The following is an 18,267-nucleotide window of genomic DNA, read 5'->3' as shown; positions in this document are numbered from 1 at the left end:
TGGCTGTACGTAATCTTGCTCCATGCAATGGTCTTATATTTTTGTTGACTAAATCCGATCGAATAATGGAATGAGATGCGCCCGTATCTACAGTCAGTAAACGTTCCTTTCCATCCTTATGTCCTCCGAGAGTAAGATTGCTCGACCTTCTTCCAATCTGCGAGATAGAGATTATGGGGCATTCAATTGCGGGAGCCAGCTGTCGCCCCTTGCGGCTGACTCGCTTTAGTTTAAGGATTGAGTAGATTTGGAGATTTGCTGTTGCTGTTGTTGTTGTAGCGATAAGGTTTCTCCCCGAAGGCTTTGGGGAGTGTTACCGATGTGATGGTTCTTTGCCGGATACAGATCCGGTACGCTCCGGTAACACAGCATCATTAAGCCGACCAAATGGCCAAATTAAACCACTTGCTTTATTAGGGGGGTATCGCCGTAATTGCTTTTAAATGTATGAAAACATTAATTTAAAGCAATTTTTTAATTTTAATTTATTTAATAATTTGGGAAAAATTAAAAAAAAAAAAAAACGAGACATCAGGACGGACACGGCGGCTTCGATTATACCTTGTAAATCTCTTCAAAGCCTTTTCTCCCGGGAGTGGGATTCAAACCCGCGCTCCTACGATGGTTGAAGTGTTACAAACGCATTCAGCCACGTCATGCTGTAGTTGTTGTAAACTTATCCCAATTGTATTCTTTGCATATTTTATTCTTTGCACAGTACATACTTCTTATATTATCATATGTTAAAGATATGCTTTTTGTTGTTGGCAGGGTTTAAAGAAACCTTTATTTTTGCTTTTGTTCTAATTGCTTTTAAATGTATGAAAACATATATTTGAAGCAATGTTTAATTTTAATTTATTTAATAATTTGGGAAAAATTTTAAACAACGGGACATCAGGACGGACAAGGCGACAGCTGTATCCATAGATCGGGCCACAAAATCAGTAGACAGGGGCACGCCACAGAGCGGGGTGTTATCATCACTGCTTTGGACGCTGGTCATCAACCAACTGCTCAGCTTACGCAGATGGTGTTGCAGTTGTCACAAGTGGAATGTGACTTCCAATAATTAGCTCTTTGCTGGGTCGGGCGCTTCTGGAAATACATACATCTAATGTCGATTTGACAGCCAACGCAGAGGAGACGGATATGGTCTTGCTTACTAATAGGTATAAGGTCGCAAACTGCCAAAGGGCTAGGTTAGGAGGGGTGACCCTGCAGGGGAAACATTGCCCAAAATATTTAGGAATCATTATAGGCAGTAAGTTGTCGTGGAAGCTCAACGTAGAGGAGAGAGCGACGAATGCATCGACGGCAATTCATGCAAGTAAAAGAATGCTTGGGTATACGTTGTTTATTATCGCCCTCTCTCTCATTGGGTATTTAAAACGATTGTAAAGCCTAGGCTATACTACGGACTCCTTGCTTAATGGACAGCCATACACAAAAGAGCTACCTCAAACATAAATAACAAACTCGGTCTTGAAGACAACAAATTAATATAATTATGTACAGACCATTAAAACCAAACATAACATTAGAAAATGAAATAAAAACATTACGAAATTGCCTGACGATGATGACGTGGCGTAAATTTTTCCTTCTTTCAGTTTTCCCCAATAAACAACATTTATTATTGACCGGTGTTAAGCTCATTAATTTTTAAATCTTCAAGTATAATTGGACACAATTAAACATACAAACAGTCACCGACGAACCTTCGCGGAACACAGTCACTATGTGTTCAACCGTGTGATTTTCTCGTGTGCTTACTTAGCCTTCGCTTCAATAACCCCCCCAAATCAAAACGTAAAAACCTTGAAACTCCAATAATGGAAATTTTTCCTGATCTACCAATAACAAAAAAGGGTGATCCTCGTTTTTTGGTTATGTCTTCACTTGATGAAAATAAACCACTCTCAACATTTTCCGGTTTCGCCATCCACGAGGGATTACAAGCTATCAGCAAAGAAATCAACAACATTACCGAACTTCGCGATGGTAACTTTAACTTTTTGCTACTGGTTTAAAATCAAAAGATTGCTGACAGATTTATTTCTGCTACACACTTGCCTGGAGTCACCAAAATCTCAGTCAATCTTCATGAAACCCTCAGCTGCGTGAAGGGCACCATATACGCACCCTAACTTAGCCACCTACCTGAAGATGAAATCGTTGACGGCCTCTAGAATAGCGGGGTGATTAAAGCCTACAAATTCTCACGTATGATCGACGGTACCCGTAAGTTTACTGGAACCGTATTACTCACTTACAATAAATACCACCTTCCTACAGTCGCTATGTGTTCAACCGTGTGATTTTCTCGTGTGCTTACTTAGCCTTCGCTTCAATAACCCCCCCAAATCAAAACGTAAAAACCTTGAAACTCCAATAATGGAAATTTTTCCTGATCTACCAATAACAAAAAAGGATGATCCTCGTTTTTTGGTTATGTCTTCACTTGATGAAAATAAACCACTCTCAACATTTTCCTGTTTCGCCATCCACGAGGGATTACAAGCTATCAGCAAAGAAATCAACAACATTACCGAACTTCGCGATGGTAACTTTAACTTTTTGCTACTGGTTTAAAATCAAAAGATTGCTGACAGATTTATTTCTGCTACACACTTGCCTGGAGTCACCAAAATCTCAGTCAATCTTCATGAAACCCTCAGCTGCGTGAAGGGCACCATATACGCACCCTAACTTAGCCACCTACCTGAAGATGAAATCGTTGACGGCCTCTAGAATAGCGGGGTGATTAAAGCCTACAAATTCTCACGTATGATCGACGGTACCCGTAAGTTTACTGGAACCGTATTACTCACTTACAATAAATACCACCTTCCAGAAAAAATTGAAGTCGCTTGGAGAACCCTTTCCATACGTCCCTATTTTCCCAATCAAATGTGTTGTAAACAATGTCAGATTATTGGACACACTGTCAAGTTTTGTCGTAACGCTCCTGTCTGTGCCACTTGTAATTCTCCTCCTCATTCAGAATCAGAATGTACCAGAGTTATGTGTGCCAATTGCCTAGCCGATCCCCCATCTTACTCAAATATCTTTGTCCTAAATTTCAACAAACTAAAGAAATCCTCAAAATGAAAACCTCAAACAAATGTAGTATGCTGGAAGCCGTACAAAAATACAAATATCAATCAATTACCTTCTACTCCAACCCCAAAATCTTTTGTATTGGTTTGCTACTAACAATGTAAATATTACCACACCTAAAATTGAATCTTCTACCTCAATTCACACAACAGGTAATTCTTTGTGTATTGTATCTTTTTGAACTTTGATACTCAAATTTTAACGTACCCACTGTAAATATGTTTATGAGGAACAAAAAGGCGCTTCCCACGGCAGCCGGTTCTATGCGCGACTCCGACTCGACCAAGAGCTGTCATTTCTGTGTAACCCCATTTAATTTGTTGCGTCCCTCCCACATACTGTCATCCGCCATCGGAGCCGCTCTTTGCAGCTGGACTGCTCCATACCGTACTGCTCGGAAAAGGATTTACCTCAGACGGTCATGCTCTTGCCAGTGTGCCATGTCGTCGGTACAATGCCAAAGTCACGAATGTGCCATTTTTATTTAAACGAAATATTATGTATGTACATATGTATGTATTTATTTGAAAATTTGTTCCTAGCACAACAATTTTGACAAATTATTTAACAGTGCTAGTCATGAATAGCATGAGCAATAAAAATTGCACATTTATAATAATAAATTAGATTAATCAAATTAAATTAAATATAACGGATAATAGTTAAATATTTATGTATTTAGATGTAAATCTTAAAACTAAAGGAAAGTAATAAATAAATTTTGATTTTGGCGACCTTTTTGTTAACGAATCACTTTTTTTCTAGCTGGCTTGAGGTCTGAGTTGAAATAAAAACACAAGGGTTTTTTTTTTTTTTATATATTACCAATATATTTCGATTACACACGGTAATCGTCTTCAGGGTGAACACTACAAAACATAAAAACAACAAAATAAATAAATAAATAACAAATTTCCTAACATACAAATTTAAAAAAAAATTATAACATACATTTTTTACACGTGTGTATCACTTGACGTGGAGTTTATCACTGATCGTTTGTTTGTCAACAAATATCTATAGAAGCTACCAGAGTTATCTACGTCCGTTTTATAGTTCATTCGTTTACTGGTTGGTGTGTTAATAATGTGAAGCATTTCCAGAGTAAATCGTTTTCTGTAATGTTGTTCTTGTTGAAGAATAGTAGCTTTGTCAAAGTTTGGTGAGTGGGAGTTTTCAGTACAGTGGGTCATAAGTGCAGTTTTTTGGTTTGCAGTATGTTGGCAATATTTGTAATCCGATTTGTGTTGCGCTAGTCTAGTTTTAAGTTTGCCTTTTCAACTCAGACCTCAAGCCAGCTAGAAAAAAAGTGAAAGTAATAAATATTCAGCCCAATTCTAAACGAAAATTCCGTGCGAGTTTTTTCCCTTCTCCCATTCCTCGTATTCTAAATAAAAATTCCTTGAGTTTTTTCACTTCTCCCTTTCCTCCTATTCTGAACAATGTTCGAAAAAGCGGATGGGAGAAAAGTTGGTATTATGAATGTGAGGGAGATTTCTTTGCCATTTCATAGGAGTTTTTTCACTAGTTAAATTAAATGGAATGCATCAAAATAGTTAAAGGAAATTGGTTCTTTTAAGAAAGAACACTTATTTGTACAAATTTGTGCTAAAATATGTATTTACATTCTACCACAATATTCTCACTGTTAATGAAACAACAACTACAATATTCTTTTTTGTGTTATGATAGGCTTTTCTTGACCATAATGTTGCTTTTAGTGCAAGTAAAACTCCACTATTACGTCCCAACGTTTCGCTAAGCACCTTAGCTTCTTCAGGGGCGAAACTGCATTTATTTAAATATTTTTTCAATTTACCATCGTAATTTGACATGAAATTATAAAAATGGTTGTTTAAAATTTCAACAATGTCCAAACATTAAAACCAAACAAAAAACAATAAACGAAAATGGACTTACATACATATACATATATGTTAAATTTTCTGTTACAAAAACATATCGCTAATACCATCTATATGTGGTACAATTGTCAAACTAAACAACAGAATTTAAAGGCATAACAAATAAGTCGCGGAAATGCAATCCGTGTCTTCTTTTATGTTTACTGTTTTGTTCCTTTTCTCCATTATTCGTAAGCTCTCAATAGTGTATCTGATTTTTGTTCGTTTCTCTTTGTCTAATATTTTGACATTTTTCATATCAGCTGAGTGACCGCTTGATGTGGTGTGTTGCGATAGCGCTGTGTTGATTTTCTTTTACCTTATGTCTGCTTCATGCTCATTTAGGCGGACTCCTATACTTCGCTTAGTCGTGCCTATGTATATTTTATCGCAGCTTTCGTTTTCTTTACCTTTGCATGGTATTTCATAGACAATGTTGTTTTGTTGTGAAGTTTTGAGAGGGGTTTTGGTTTTTGTGAAGATACTAGATAATGTATTATTCGATGTGTATGCTAAACAATGTTATTGTTGTTAGACGTAATGTGTTTGTAGAAGTATTCGGTTAATCTAGGTATGTACTTAACACTGTAATACTGTTTGGGTTGATCAGTTGTGGTACTTGTTGTATTTGTATTGATATTATTTTCAACATTTGACATTTTCTCTCGAATTAGGCTGTTTATAAGTGTTTTTGGAAAGTTATTGGTTGTAAGAATTTGTTTAATTTTTCTTATGTTTGCTTCCCAGAAGTTTTGATGGCTAATAGTTAAGACTTTGTTGATAAGATTTTTTGCGGTATTTATTTTGTATTTGAATGGTTGGGCTGATAAGAAGTTTATCAGGCGGCCAGACGAGGTAGGTTTTGTGTGCCAATCTAATGTCAGAATGTTATTATATCTATGAACCCGTGTATCTAAAAAGGGTATGCTAAAATTCGTTTCCGTTTCAAGATTGAACTTTAATTTATTGTGGTACTTATTTAGTGTATCTAGGATAGTATCCACATCATCTCTTTTCACTATCACGAAGATGTCGTCTACATATTTAACCAGTAATTTTATCTCGATGTTGTGTAGTGTTTTTAATTTAGATATGGAGTGGTTGAGTAAGTCGTCCATGACTATATCTGCGATGGTTGGTGACGGGGGGTTGCCCATGGGCATCCAAAATGTTTGGGCATACAGTTTTTCACCCCAAACGAAGTAGTTGTTTTCTTTAAGACAGAATTCTAGCATTTGTTGGAAATTTCTCTTTTGTATGTTTGTTGTTTTTCTACAATATTCTTTATTTTAAGTCGAAAAGTATATCATAAGCAACGGAAGAGCTCTTTTTATATTTGATGCAGCCATCCAGAAATTGCGCAAGGATTTTTTAAGAAGCCTTAATTAGATTTTGGTATATGGAGAAAAGCGAACTCAACTTGACGTGGCCGCCAGAAAATTGCTTTACAGAATGAAAGCAGGCAACTCCGGCGGATTTGTGTTATCCCGCCGTCTTCTTCTTATGCTCCTCTGTTGATGTTGCTGTGGCACCAATTCATTACTCATTTCAGTGAATATCACATGAAATGCAATAAGATGCATTGTTTATACCTTATTTCTTAATTTCAAATTCGCAACAATAATTAAACTTTTAAATTTTTTAAACAAAATAAGAAATGCGCAACGAAATTTCAATTGACAAAACAGGGGGCATACTCTGTATTGCGATGCGAAAGGCAGTGCGATGCGAAAATAAATTGCGATGCGAAAGGTAATTGGAACTCTGTAGCGCTATCGCATCGCTAACAATGTCGCTTTTTTTATTTTTCGCAAATTTTTTGCTTGAGTATGCATCACTGACCAAACTCAAAGAAAGAGAACAAAAGAAACAAGGCGATTACATTTCGGCAAATTAATTTTTGTTGAACAAATTAAAAAAAGGATTCTGTAGCATTATGGAACGATTTAAATGAAGAAAGGATTGATTTAAATGAAGAAATCCTCCCAGTTCAGAAATTGAACTGGAAGAAGTGAACGTTACAGAAAACGTGGAAAATCATAGAATGGGAAATATTGCTAGTTGTATCAGAGAACAAATAAAAAATGACATGACTTCCAAAAGAAATGCTTTATAAAAAAGTGGTTTCGATTTAATTGTTATTTATTTATGTATTTTAAGTCCACTAGGATTACAAATTGTTGCTTTTGTGTTTGTTTTATTTTTTGAGTTGTCCTATATATTTTTAAATGAATATAAAGATATCAATTTATAAAATCATCAATTAATACTTACATATTTGAACAATGCGAATGCCTATTACTTGTAGCAAGAAAAATGCGAAAATGAATGCTGTTTGACATTCGCTTTCGCTTTACAGAGTGCCGGCAATGCGAAAAGGGAGAAAAATTGCGAATGGGCAAAATGTGAATGCGAAAGTCAAAATATACATGCGAATGTCAAGATACAGAGTACCGATTTTGCGATTTCGCGTATTTTTTCTTTCGCATCGCAATACAGAGTAGGCCCCCAGCTTACTTCGAAAATTCGAAATTCCTATTCCCCAATTTTTCTTCTCCCTAGGAGAAAAGAATTGGAGGAATTTTTTCGCGGGAATAAAAAAATCCGCGAGAATATTTAGAATTGGTCTGATTAAAAGACAGCAGTAGTGATGATAACCTTTGGCTGATTATAGATCGAATAGTATTTAACAAATAAAGAAAGAAGACACAGAGAAAGGAAAAGGACTTAGAAATTAACATTTTAACAACAAAAACTTGAGATCCAGTTTAAGAGTCGTTCAAAAATGATGTTAGCTCTTTTTTGAAGTGCAGAGCATTACTTAAGAGTCGAAGACTTGTAAAAAAACTTGAAAAAAAAAATTTTTAAATTAACATTTTCCACTTAGCATTACTTAGTGGTTTACAAAAGTAAACCTCCCAATAGTGGTTTAGGTATACAAAATTAAATCTCTATTTTTAACAATGCCTTCAAGGTTTGAAACGCGTTTTTCACAAAAAATCAAATATGCACATTCGTGACTTTGGCATTCTGGGTTAGAGCTTAACGTTCTCGCTTCCGAAATTTGTACAAAAACTTTGTGGCTTCCTGCTGTTAGCGTCCAAGGACGTCTCACGGTTCAGTCTCAAGCGTACCTCCGCCACCTTCTAGCAGCAACGCTGCCCAGCAGGCCACATCAATTATTCGATGTTGCTTTTTGTCAATGCTATCCGCATATGGAACTCCATCACGAACACAATTCGCAATAGCTTAAGTAAAGGCAATTTTAAGAATGTTATATATTCGTTCCTTCGTTAATGAATGTCGTGATTCGAAACTGAGTTTGCTTATATATCTTCTAGTCAATTATTATTATTATTATTTTAAGTATTCTGGCACCCAACTAGCAAGTCTGTTTTCTAAAATAACTTATTGCATGCTTTCTGTATATTTACATATAACCGATTTCAATACGTAAGCTTCGGGAGCGAATATTTGCTAATGTTTAACTTTTTTATTTTATTTTTATATCTTAAATAGGTTAGGTTAATGTTTTAACTTTAAACTTTGAATATTTTATTTTTATCCTGTTCTTTAATGTCTGTTGTAATATAAAAGATTGTTACAAATATACGAGTAAAAGAAAAGACTTTTGCTTTGAGAGTTTGAGATCGAGAGAGCTTTTATTCAAGGTATTTAGAAAGTATAAATGTCAAATGACAAGTAAGAAATAAAAAGTGGCATACATTGAAAGCTCTCATACTTCATAAATCTATTACATTTACAACACCCTAACTAGAGCTTCAATTTATGTTTATTTCATATTATATAAACCAAAGTATTCGTATGCATATATGTATATGTATGTATATAAGTTATTAAATATTTCAATTCAAATTCAAAAAAAAAAAGGATTCGAAGATAGCTTATTAATTATGCTAAACCATACTGATTAATAAATTTTGCCAAAATGGAGCTGCTTACAGGCTTTGTCATGATATCAGCAACCATTTCTTTAATGCTTGTGTATTTTAATTTTATTATACCATCAGTAAGCTTCTCACGAACAAAATGATTTTGTACGTCTATATGTTTTGTTCGAGCATGATAATTGCTGTTCATTGCTAGTTTTATTGCTCCTTGGTTATCGCAATTTAGTTGGATTGATCGTTGTATTTGTCTTGAACCGTAGGAAAATAATTCAGTTTCCAGCTTCTTAAGCCAGATAGCCTATTGGATAGCTGCTACCATCGACATGAATTTGGCTTCCGTAGATGACAGTGCGATTGTAGGCTGCCTGCGCGTAGCCCACGAAATTGCACCTCCTTTCATTAAAAACACGTAGCCCGTTGTAGAGCGGCGCTCATCTTGATCGCCGGCCCAGTCAGCGTCGCAATAACCGACTAACTCTTCTTCGCAAGTTTTTGTGAAAAGTCAACTTCTTGTTTATTGTACCTTTTAGATAACGAAGCGCTCTCTTAACCGCGACCCAATGTGCTTTGCCGTAATTAGTGTTGAATCGACTAAGCACACTAACTGCAAATTATATATCTGGTCGACTTATTTGTGCTGCGTACATGATGCATCCAATTGCTTCCTGATATGGTATAGACAATAACTCTTGTCGGTCGGCATTCGACATTGGACACATGTCTTTCCATAATAGCTGGTTTGGATCCATGGGTGTGCTCACTGAGCTGCAGTCGCACATGTTGAATCGACGCAAAATGTCTGACATGTATTGCTTCTGATCTATGGAAATGGATCCGTCGTTGTGTCGTGTAAGGTTCATACCAAGCACAGTACTGGCAAGTCCCATATCCTTCATTTTAAAATGGATAGATAAAACTTGTTTTAGGTTTGTAATCATTTTGTTGGGTACCAAAAATTAGTATATCGCCGACATATACAGCTAATAAAATAATATTTTGACCTGAATGCTTAAAATATACAGATTGGTCCACAGTTGATCGCGAAAACTTCAGCTTCTCCGTCAGAACAGAGCTGAGTTTTAAATTCCACACGCGGCTCGATTGTTTCAACCCATATAACGACTTACGGAGGCGACAACCCCTATCGGTTTTGTCCGCAAAGCACTCTTCCTTTAGTTTCCCTTGTAATAATGCCGTTACTCCATCCATTTGGTGTACGGCCATATTGTACTTGACAGCAGTAGCCAATAAAATACGTATAGTCGTGTAACGTACAACAGGAGAGTACGTCTCGTCATAATCAATACATCTTATTTGCGAGTACCCTTTTATTACAAGTCGGGCTTTATATCTATCAACAATGAATTTAAACATTTTTTCAATTAAGAAAAAAATTATCATAACAATAACAATGATAAAAAATTATTGTTAGGCCTTGAGATCGATTCGAACCCGCGATCTTACAAATCAGTAGGCCGATATAACAACAAAAATTGTGATTTCTTTTTAGATTGCTGCTTTTTGTTGTTGCTTTTTGACACCAGTGCCATAGTATTTTCGTTGGTAAATTCGTGCCTTACTTCTTGCAGAAGGTTAGTTCTTACTAAATCTGTAGTAAGCTCTTTCCCACTATTAGCAATTGCCATCACCATTGGTCGATATACATCTGGTAAACCACTTAGCATAATTTGTGCAACGATATCGTCAGGAATTTTAGTGCCAGCTTTGTCAAGTTTTTGTTGGGTGCTTGACATCTTATTTACATAATCTTCCATAGATGTACAATCAGAAAGTTCCAATCGTAAAACACCATTGTCCTCGAACGCTGTTTCAAGGGCATCCCATGTGGCTTTTGCTGTTGTGCAAGCGTTGAAATCGCATGGAGATTTTTCTCTACATCAGTATGTTGTTGTTGTTGTAGCGATAACGTTGCTCCCAGAAGGCTTTGGGGAGTGTTACGATGTGATGGTCCTTTGCCGGATACAGATCCGGTACGCTCCGGTACCGCAGCACCATTAAGGTGCTAGCCCGACCATCTCGGGAGCGATTTATGTGGCCACATTAAACCTTCAGGCCATCCCCTCTCTCCCCAACTCCAAGTTCCAGCAGGATCTTACGGTCGCCAGAGCCTCGTCTGTTAGTAAAACAGGATTCGCCGCGGATAGGTGAGGTTGACAATTGGGTTTGGAGAAGCTATATATTGCGCTGGCAACCTGAGGGTTGCGCTGCAAAGCCCCTTGAATCTGGTATTTTAGTCGCCTCTTACGACAGGCATACCTACCGCGGGTATATTCTGACCCCCTAACCCGCTGGGGTACCACATCAGTATCGGAGCCTTCGATACATTTACAGTATCCTTTTAGCACAAGGTACGACTTTGCAGCGAACTTCCACGTGTCGTAGTTCTCACGGCCTTTCAGCTTTTCAATTTTTTCAATCCCCATTGTAATAAAAGTATGTGAACTTTACCCAAGATCACTATTGCGCGTCAACAGCAATATTATAAATATATTTTCAATAAAATATATTTCCAATACTTTATTTTACAATATTACTAGAAAAGTATACACGTGTAGGCCCATAACTTGTAAAAAATATACGAGTAAAAGAAAAGACGTCTTACTGCTTTGAGAGTTTGAGATCGAGAGAGCTTTTATTCAAGGTGTATAGAAAGTATAAATATCAAATGACAAGTAAGAAATATAAACTGGCATACATTGAAAGCTCTCATACTTCATAAATCTATTACATTTACAACAAAGATCATACATGATCTTATTGTACTAATATATATTTTTTAATAAATGAAATGAAATGAAACGACGCCTCCAGCTAACGCGGCCGTTCCAAACCATCACTACAATATACGAAGCATGGACAGTAAGAAGCAATGCCGAGCACAAGCTTTTACCCCCCTCCTTCCTTTTCCAACACACGCACTCGCGTAAGACAGAATAATTAACTCCTAGTCCCCCACAACATGTGCTCCGTATGCCAGTTAAGAATATTCATGATCGCGACATCGATCCAATACAGTTTATACCTTGGCCGATGCAACCTTCATAGCTGCTCTGGGCTTAGAAATAGCAATGCTCTGACCGGTGCATTCGTTGCACCGCGCTGCCAAAACACAAGTACCAATCCATCGACACCAGTTTCTTCAGCAAAATCGACAATATTTTCCATCACTACAATATACGTAGCATGGACAGTAAGTAGCAATGCCGAGCACAAGCTTTTACCCCCCTCCCTCCTTTTCCAATACACGCACTCGCGTAAGACAGTCATTAACTCCTACTCCCCCACAACATGTCTCCGTATGCCAGTTAAGAATATTCATGATCGCGACATCGATCCAACACAGTTTATACCTTGACCGATGCAACCTTCATAGATGCTCTGCGCTTAGAAATAGCAATGCTCTGACCGGTGCATTCGTTGCACCGCGCTGCCAAAACACAAGTACCAATCCATCGACACCAGTTTCTCCAGCCGCAATCGGACAGCACAATCGACAATGTTTTCCAAGGCAGCCGGTTCTATGTACCGGAGCGACTCTGGGTTTTTTTCCGACGTAGGGCTGTCATTTCAGTGTAACCCCATTTAATTTGTTGCGTCCCTCCCACAAATTGTCATCCTCCCAGCAGATCCTTGCAGCAGGATTGCGCAATACTCTCCTGCTCCGGGAAGCTATCGAACCAAATCCGGGTCCTTCTCCCGACCCCCGGGCCAGAGAAATGGTTTTGCTGTCGCAAAATAATCTTTTTAGGACGGCATACTCTTGTCAGTGTGTCACGTGCAAAGGTGGTTGCATCGGACATGTTGCTCTGGGCTAGATCCCAAAACCCGGCGTACTCGTAACTTTTATAAATCTTTTGTGGCTCCTTGCTGTTCACGTCCAAGGGCGTCACGTACGCCTCAGCTGCCTATACTTATTTCGCTCGAGCGAACCGCCGACTTCATCGTCACCGAAAACCGCACTTTTATAAACTTAAAAAAAGGAAAGTGGGTTGAGTACAAATCCTTTACAGACAATCGCTTTGCTGTCCGCCGTATCCCGACTGATGCTCGCCAAGGGGAACGCGCTTTCCGCAAGGTCATTGAATCCGCCTCGGGTTGTATATCATGCATTCTACGGTTGACAAAGTTAGACGGCGGGCCAACAAACGCGCACAAAAACACCAACCATCTCTTTAACTGTATTGTGGAACCAACGCCTCTAACACCCCTCTTATTACGGGCCACCCTGTTCAATGAGCAAGTTTCCTTGGACTCCCGTTAGAGGACTTTGATGACAACAATTTGTGATTGGACGCACCTATTGGATGGGGCGAAGCACTGCTACAACAACAACAACAGCAGCGAATTAGAATGGGATGCCTTATCTAAGGAACAGCTCTGTGAAGTTGACACCTACTTGGGCGAATAATTAAAAAAACCATATCTCATTCGTTTGTCCAACGTTTGTCCATGTTTGTCCAGGAAAAATTTTCGTTTGTCCACCCTTTGTTAAAAAGTTATTTCAAAAAAAAAAAAATGTGTTTGTCCAGAAAAAATTTTCGTTTGTCCACCTTTTGTAAAAAAGTTACAACAAAAAATTTGTTTTCCAAAAAACCCAAAAAAATTTTTGTTTCGCTTTATTGTGCTAAATCGTATGTCCATCGTTTGCCCATTGTTTGTCCAGGAAAAATTTTCGTTTGTCCACCTTTTGTTAAAAAGTTATTTCAAAAAAACAAAAATCGTGTGTGAAGTTGGCGCCTCCATTTACGAGTAATTAAAAAAACCACATGCCATTCGTTTGTCCACGATTGTCCAGGAAAATTTTTCGTTTGTCCACCTTTTGTAAAAAAGTTACAACAAAAAATTTTTTTTCCAAAAAACCCAAAAAAATTTTTGTTTCGCTTTATTGTGCTAAATCGTATGTCCATCGTTTGCCCATTGTTTGTCCAGGAGAAATTTTCGTTTGTCCACCTTTTATTAAAAAGTTATTTCAAAAAAACAAAGATCGTGTGTGAATTTGGCACCTCCATTTACGAGTAATTAAAAAAAACCAAATGCCATTGGTTTGTCCATCGTTTGTCCACGATTGTCCAGGAAAAATTTTCGTTTGTCCAACTTTTGTTAAAAAGTTATAACAAAAATATTTTTTTTTTTCGAAAAAAAACCCAAAAAATTGTTTGTTTCGCTTTATTGTGCTAAATCGTATGTCCGTCGTTTGTTTGCTCATCGTTTGTCCATGTTTTTCCAGGAAAAATTTTCATTTGGCCACCTTTTGTTAAAAAGTTATAACAAAAATTTTTGTTTTTTCGAAAAAACCCCAAAAAATTTTTGTTTCGCTTTATTGTGCTAAATCGAATGTCCGTCGTTTGCCCATCGTTTGTCCATGTTTGTCCAGGAAAAATTTTCGTTTGTCCACCTTTTGTTAAAAAGTTATTTCAAAAAAAGAAAAATCGTGTGTGAAGTTGGCACCTCCATTTACGAGTAATTAAAAAAACCAAATGCCATTCGTTTGTCCATCATTTGTCCACGATTGTCCAGGAAAAATTTTCGTTTGTCCACCTTTTGTTAAAAAGTTATAACAAACATATTTTTTTTTTTCGAAAAAAACCCAAAAAATTGTATGTTTCGCTTTATTGTGCTAAATCGTATGTCCGTCGTTTGCCGATCATTTGTCCATGTTTGTCCAGGAAAAATTTTCGTTTGTCCACCTTTTGTTAAAAAGTTATAACAAAATTTTTTGTTTTTTCGAAAAAACCCCCAAAAAATTTTTGTTTCGCTTTATTGTGCTAAATCGTATGTCCGTCGTTTGCCCATCGTTTGTCCATGTTTGTCCAGGAGAAATTTTCGTTTGTCCACCTTTTATTAAAAAGTTATTTCAAAAAAACAAAGATCGTGTGTGAAGTTGGCACCTCCATTTACGAGTAATTAAAAAACCAGATGCAATTCGCTTGTCCATCGTTTGTCCAGGAAAAATTTTCGTTTGCCCACCTTTGGTTAAAAAGTTATAACAAAAATATTTTTTTTTTTCGAAAAATCCCAAAAAAAAATTTTTTTCGCTTTATTGTGCTAAATCGTATGTTCGTCGTCTGACCATCGTTTATCCATGTGTGTCCAGGAAAATTTTTCGTTTGTCCACCTTTTGTTAAAAAGTTATTTCAAAAAAACAAAAATCGTGTGTGAAATTGGCACCTCCATTTACGAGTAATTAAAAAAACCAAATGCCATTCGTTTGTCCACGATTGTCCAGGAAAAATTTTCGTTTGTCCTCCTTTTGTTAAAAAGTTATAACAAAAATATTTTTTTTTTTTTCGAAAAAAACCCAAAAAATTGTTTGTTTTGCTTTATTGTGCTAAATCGCATGTCCGTCGTTTGCCCATCGTTTGTCCAGGAAACATTTTCATTTGGCCACCTTTTGTTAAAAAGTTATAACAAAAACGATGGACAAACGAATGGCATTTGCTTTTTTAATTACTCGTAAATGGAGGTGCCAAGTTCACACACAATTTTTGTTTTTTTGAAATAACTTTTTAACAAAAGGTGGACAAACGAAAATTTCTCCTGGACAAACATGGACAAACGACGGACATACGATTTAGCACAATAAAGCGAAACAAAAATTTTTTTGGGTTTTTTCGAAAAAAAAAACACTTTAACAAAAGGTGGACAAACGAAAATTTTTCATGGACAAACGAGGACAAACGTTGGACAAACGAATGGCATTTGGTTTTCTTAATTACTCGTAAATGGAGGTGCCAACTTCACACACGACTTTTGTTTTTTTCAAATAACTTTTTAAAAAAAGGTGGACAAATGAAAATTTTTCCTGTACAAACGATGGGCAAACGACGGACATACGATTTAGCACAATAAAGCGAAACAAAAAATTTTTTGGGTTTTTTCGAAAAAAAATGTTTTTGTTATAACTTTTTAACAAAAGGTGGACAACCGAAAAATTTTCCTGGACAAACGTGGACAAACGATGGACAAACGAATGGCATTTGGTTTTTTTAATTACTCGTAAATGGAGGTGCCAACTTCACACACGATTTTTGTTTTTTTGAAATAACTTTTTAACAAAAGGTGGACAAACGAAAATTTTTCCTGGACAATCGTGGACAAACGATGGACAAACGAATGGCATTTGATTTTTTTAATTACTCGTAAATGGAGGTGCCAACTTCACACACAATTTTTGTTTTTTTGAAATAACTTTTTAAAAAAAGGTGGACAAACGAAAATTTTTCCTAGACAAACATGGACAAACGATGGACAAACGATGGACAAACGAATGGCATTTGATTTTTTTAATTACTCGTAAATGGAGGTGCCAACTTCACACACAATTTTTGTTTTTTTGAAATAACTTTTTAAAAAAAGGTGGACAAACGAAAAATTTTCCTGGACAAACATGGACAAACGATGGGCAAACGACGGACAAACGATTTAGCACAATAAAGCGAAACAAAAAATTTTTTGGGTTTTTTCGAAAAAAATTGTTTTTGTTATAACTTTTTAACAAAAGGTGGACAAACGAAAATTTTTCCTGGACAAACGTGGACAAACGATGGACAAACGAATGGCATTTGGTTTTTTTAAATACTCGCAAATGGAGGTGCCAACTTCACACAGGATTTTTTTTTTTTTTTTTTAAATAACTTATTAACAAAAGGTGGACAAACGAAAATTTTTCCAGGACAAACGATGGACAAACGAATGGCATTTGGTTTTTTTAAATACTCGCAAATGGAGGTGCCAACTTCACACATGATTTTTTTTTTTTTTTTTTTTTTTTTGAATTAACTTTTTAACAAAAGGTGGACAAACGAAAATTTTTCCTGGACAAACATGGACAAACGGTGGACAAACGAATGAGATATGGTTTTTTTAATTATTGGCCCAAGTAGGTGCCAACTTCACAGAGCTCTAAGGAACTTGCTTTGCCTCTATTGTTCAGACTTTCAGACTTTGTCAAAGATAAAATCGGCTTATATAAATTTTATAATTAAGCAGTTATAAAGATTCCTGATAGATTTAGAACAATTAAATAATTCCGACTTTTATGAAAATGAAAAAATATACCCAGTCTTGATATAAAGCAGTTTTCAGCGCACATTACGTGCCATGCAGCAACATCGGCGACGTTTGGAAACTATCCGATGTGGAAACTATCCGTAAAACGGCAGAATGGGCAAAGAATTTGGAACCATTCGCTCGATTTTATAATCGCCCAATAACTAATGAGAGAACTTTGCAAAATCTGTTATTAGGGTTGAGATCGATAAAAGTAGTTAAATAGAATGTAAACCTTTTAAAGATTTCAAAATCTGAAGACAAATCCCACGCTTGTGTAACCAACTATAAGTTATAATTGATCTCGAGGGCGAGACAACATAGTATAACTATACGATCAAACGAACTTACCTGAGTGAAGTTCGATCGTAATTATCGTCCGAAGAGAACAAACCCGCACCATACTAAAAGGGCAACATGAAGAAGTATTCCCTCTTTCTGCTATTGCCCCGGTTCGATTAGTCGAAAATTGTAAAATTAATGAGGAAAGCGGCAAAATGGAGCGTTGTTTTATATCCCTTATTTGGGGATCGCCGGGGTCGTGCTGTCTTATAAGGTCACGTTCTCTCGCTAGAGTTGCGGCCTCCGCCGGAAACGTGGCCGGATTTCCGAAATTATTCCGCAGGGAATAAAATGAGCCGAAACGGATTGAATGACCTTGCGGAAAGCACGTTCTTCTGGCCGAGCATGAGTCGGGAAAAGGTGGGCAGCAAACCGATTGTCTGTAAAGGATTTGTAGTCATCCCACTTTCCTTTCTTAAAGTGATGAAAGTGCGGTTCTCAGTAATGATGAAGGCGGCAGATCGCTCGAGCGAAAGGAGTATGGGTAGTTGTCGGATGCCAATGTTACCTTCGGCTGCCAGTTGACGCAGTTTACGAGCCGGCGCTCACGATTGAAATAACTGGCGAGCTGTGACAGCTTTGTACCATACGGTTTATCGTGCAGAACGTCGTTTCTTCTATTTGGTCCGCAAATACCGCTGTCCGCATGTGGGTTAGAATGCCACATATTGGTGTGGGCATTGAAATCGCCAGTGAGTAGTGCGCTGATGTCAGGGCAGTATCCACTGGGGCAACAGGTGACAGGAGGGATGTAGATGTTGATGATTTCTAAATTTACTAAAGCCCAGACTACGAGACGCCGTTGGGCATGAAAAGCAAGATTTGTAAATGTTAAGAGACCTATCATAGTGTATGGAGCAGTTGCGGGGGCATCAAGAACAACCATGGTGACCGTACAAAAATCACTCAAGAAGCTT

The 18,267-nt window shown here is 37.1% G+C and overlaps 1 protein-coding gene across 1 annotated transcript in view; it reads right to left on the bottom strand.

Annotated features, from left to right (window-relative positions):
- Positions 1 to 9,534: 9,534 nt before the first annotated feature.
- LOC137236092 (PHD finger protein 14-like) overlaps positions 9,535 to 18,267 on the bottom strand; it is a 30,322-nt gene continuing 21,589 nt past the window's right edge. The window contains exon 3 of the mRNA XM_067758769.1: positions 9,535 to 9,828. Coding sequence (XP_067614870.1) covers positions 9,550 to 9,828 — 279 coding nt within the window. The 3' untranslated portion in view covers positions 9,535 to 9,549. The remainder of the gene's footprint in view (positions 9,829 to 18,267) is intronic.

This window comes from Eurosta solidaginis, unplaced genomic scaffold (genome assembly GCF_040869045.1).
Source record: "Eurosta solidaginis isolate ZX-2024a unplaced genomic scaffold, ASM4086904v1 ctg00001317.1, whole genome shotgun sequence".
NCBI lineage: Eukaryota > Metazoa > Arthropoda > Insecta > Diptera > Tephritidae > Eurosta > Eurosta solidaginis.
The sequence above is the reverse complement of the archived record's forward strand: the minus strand, read 5'-3'. Positions and strand labels throughout refer to the sequence as shown.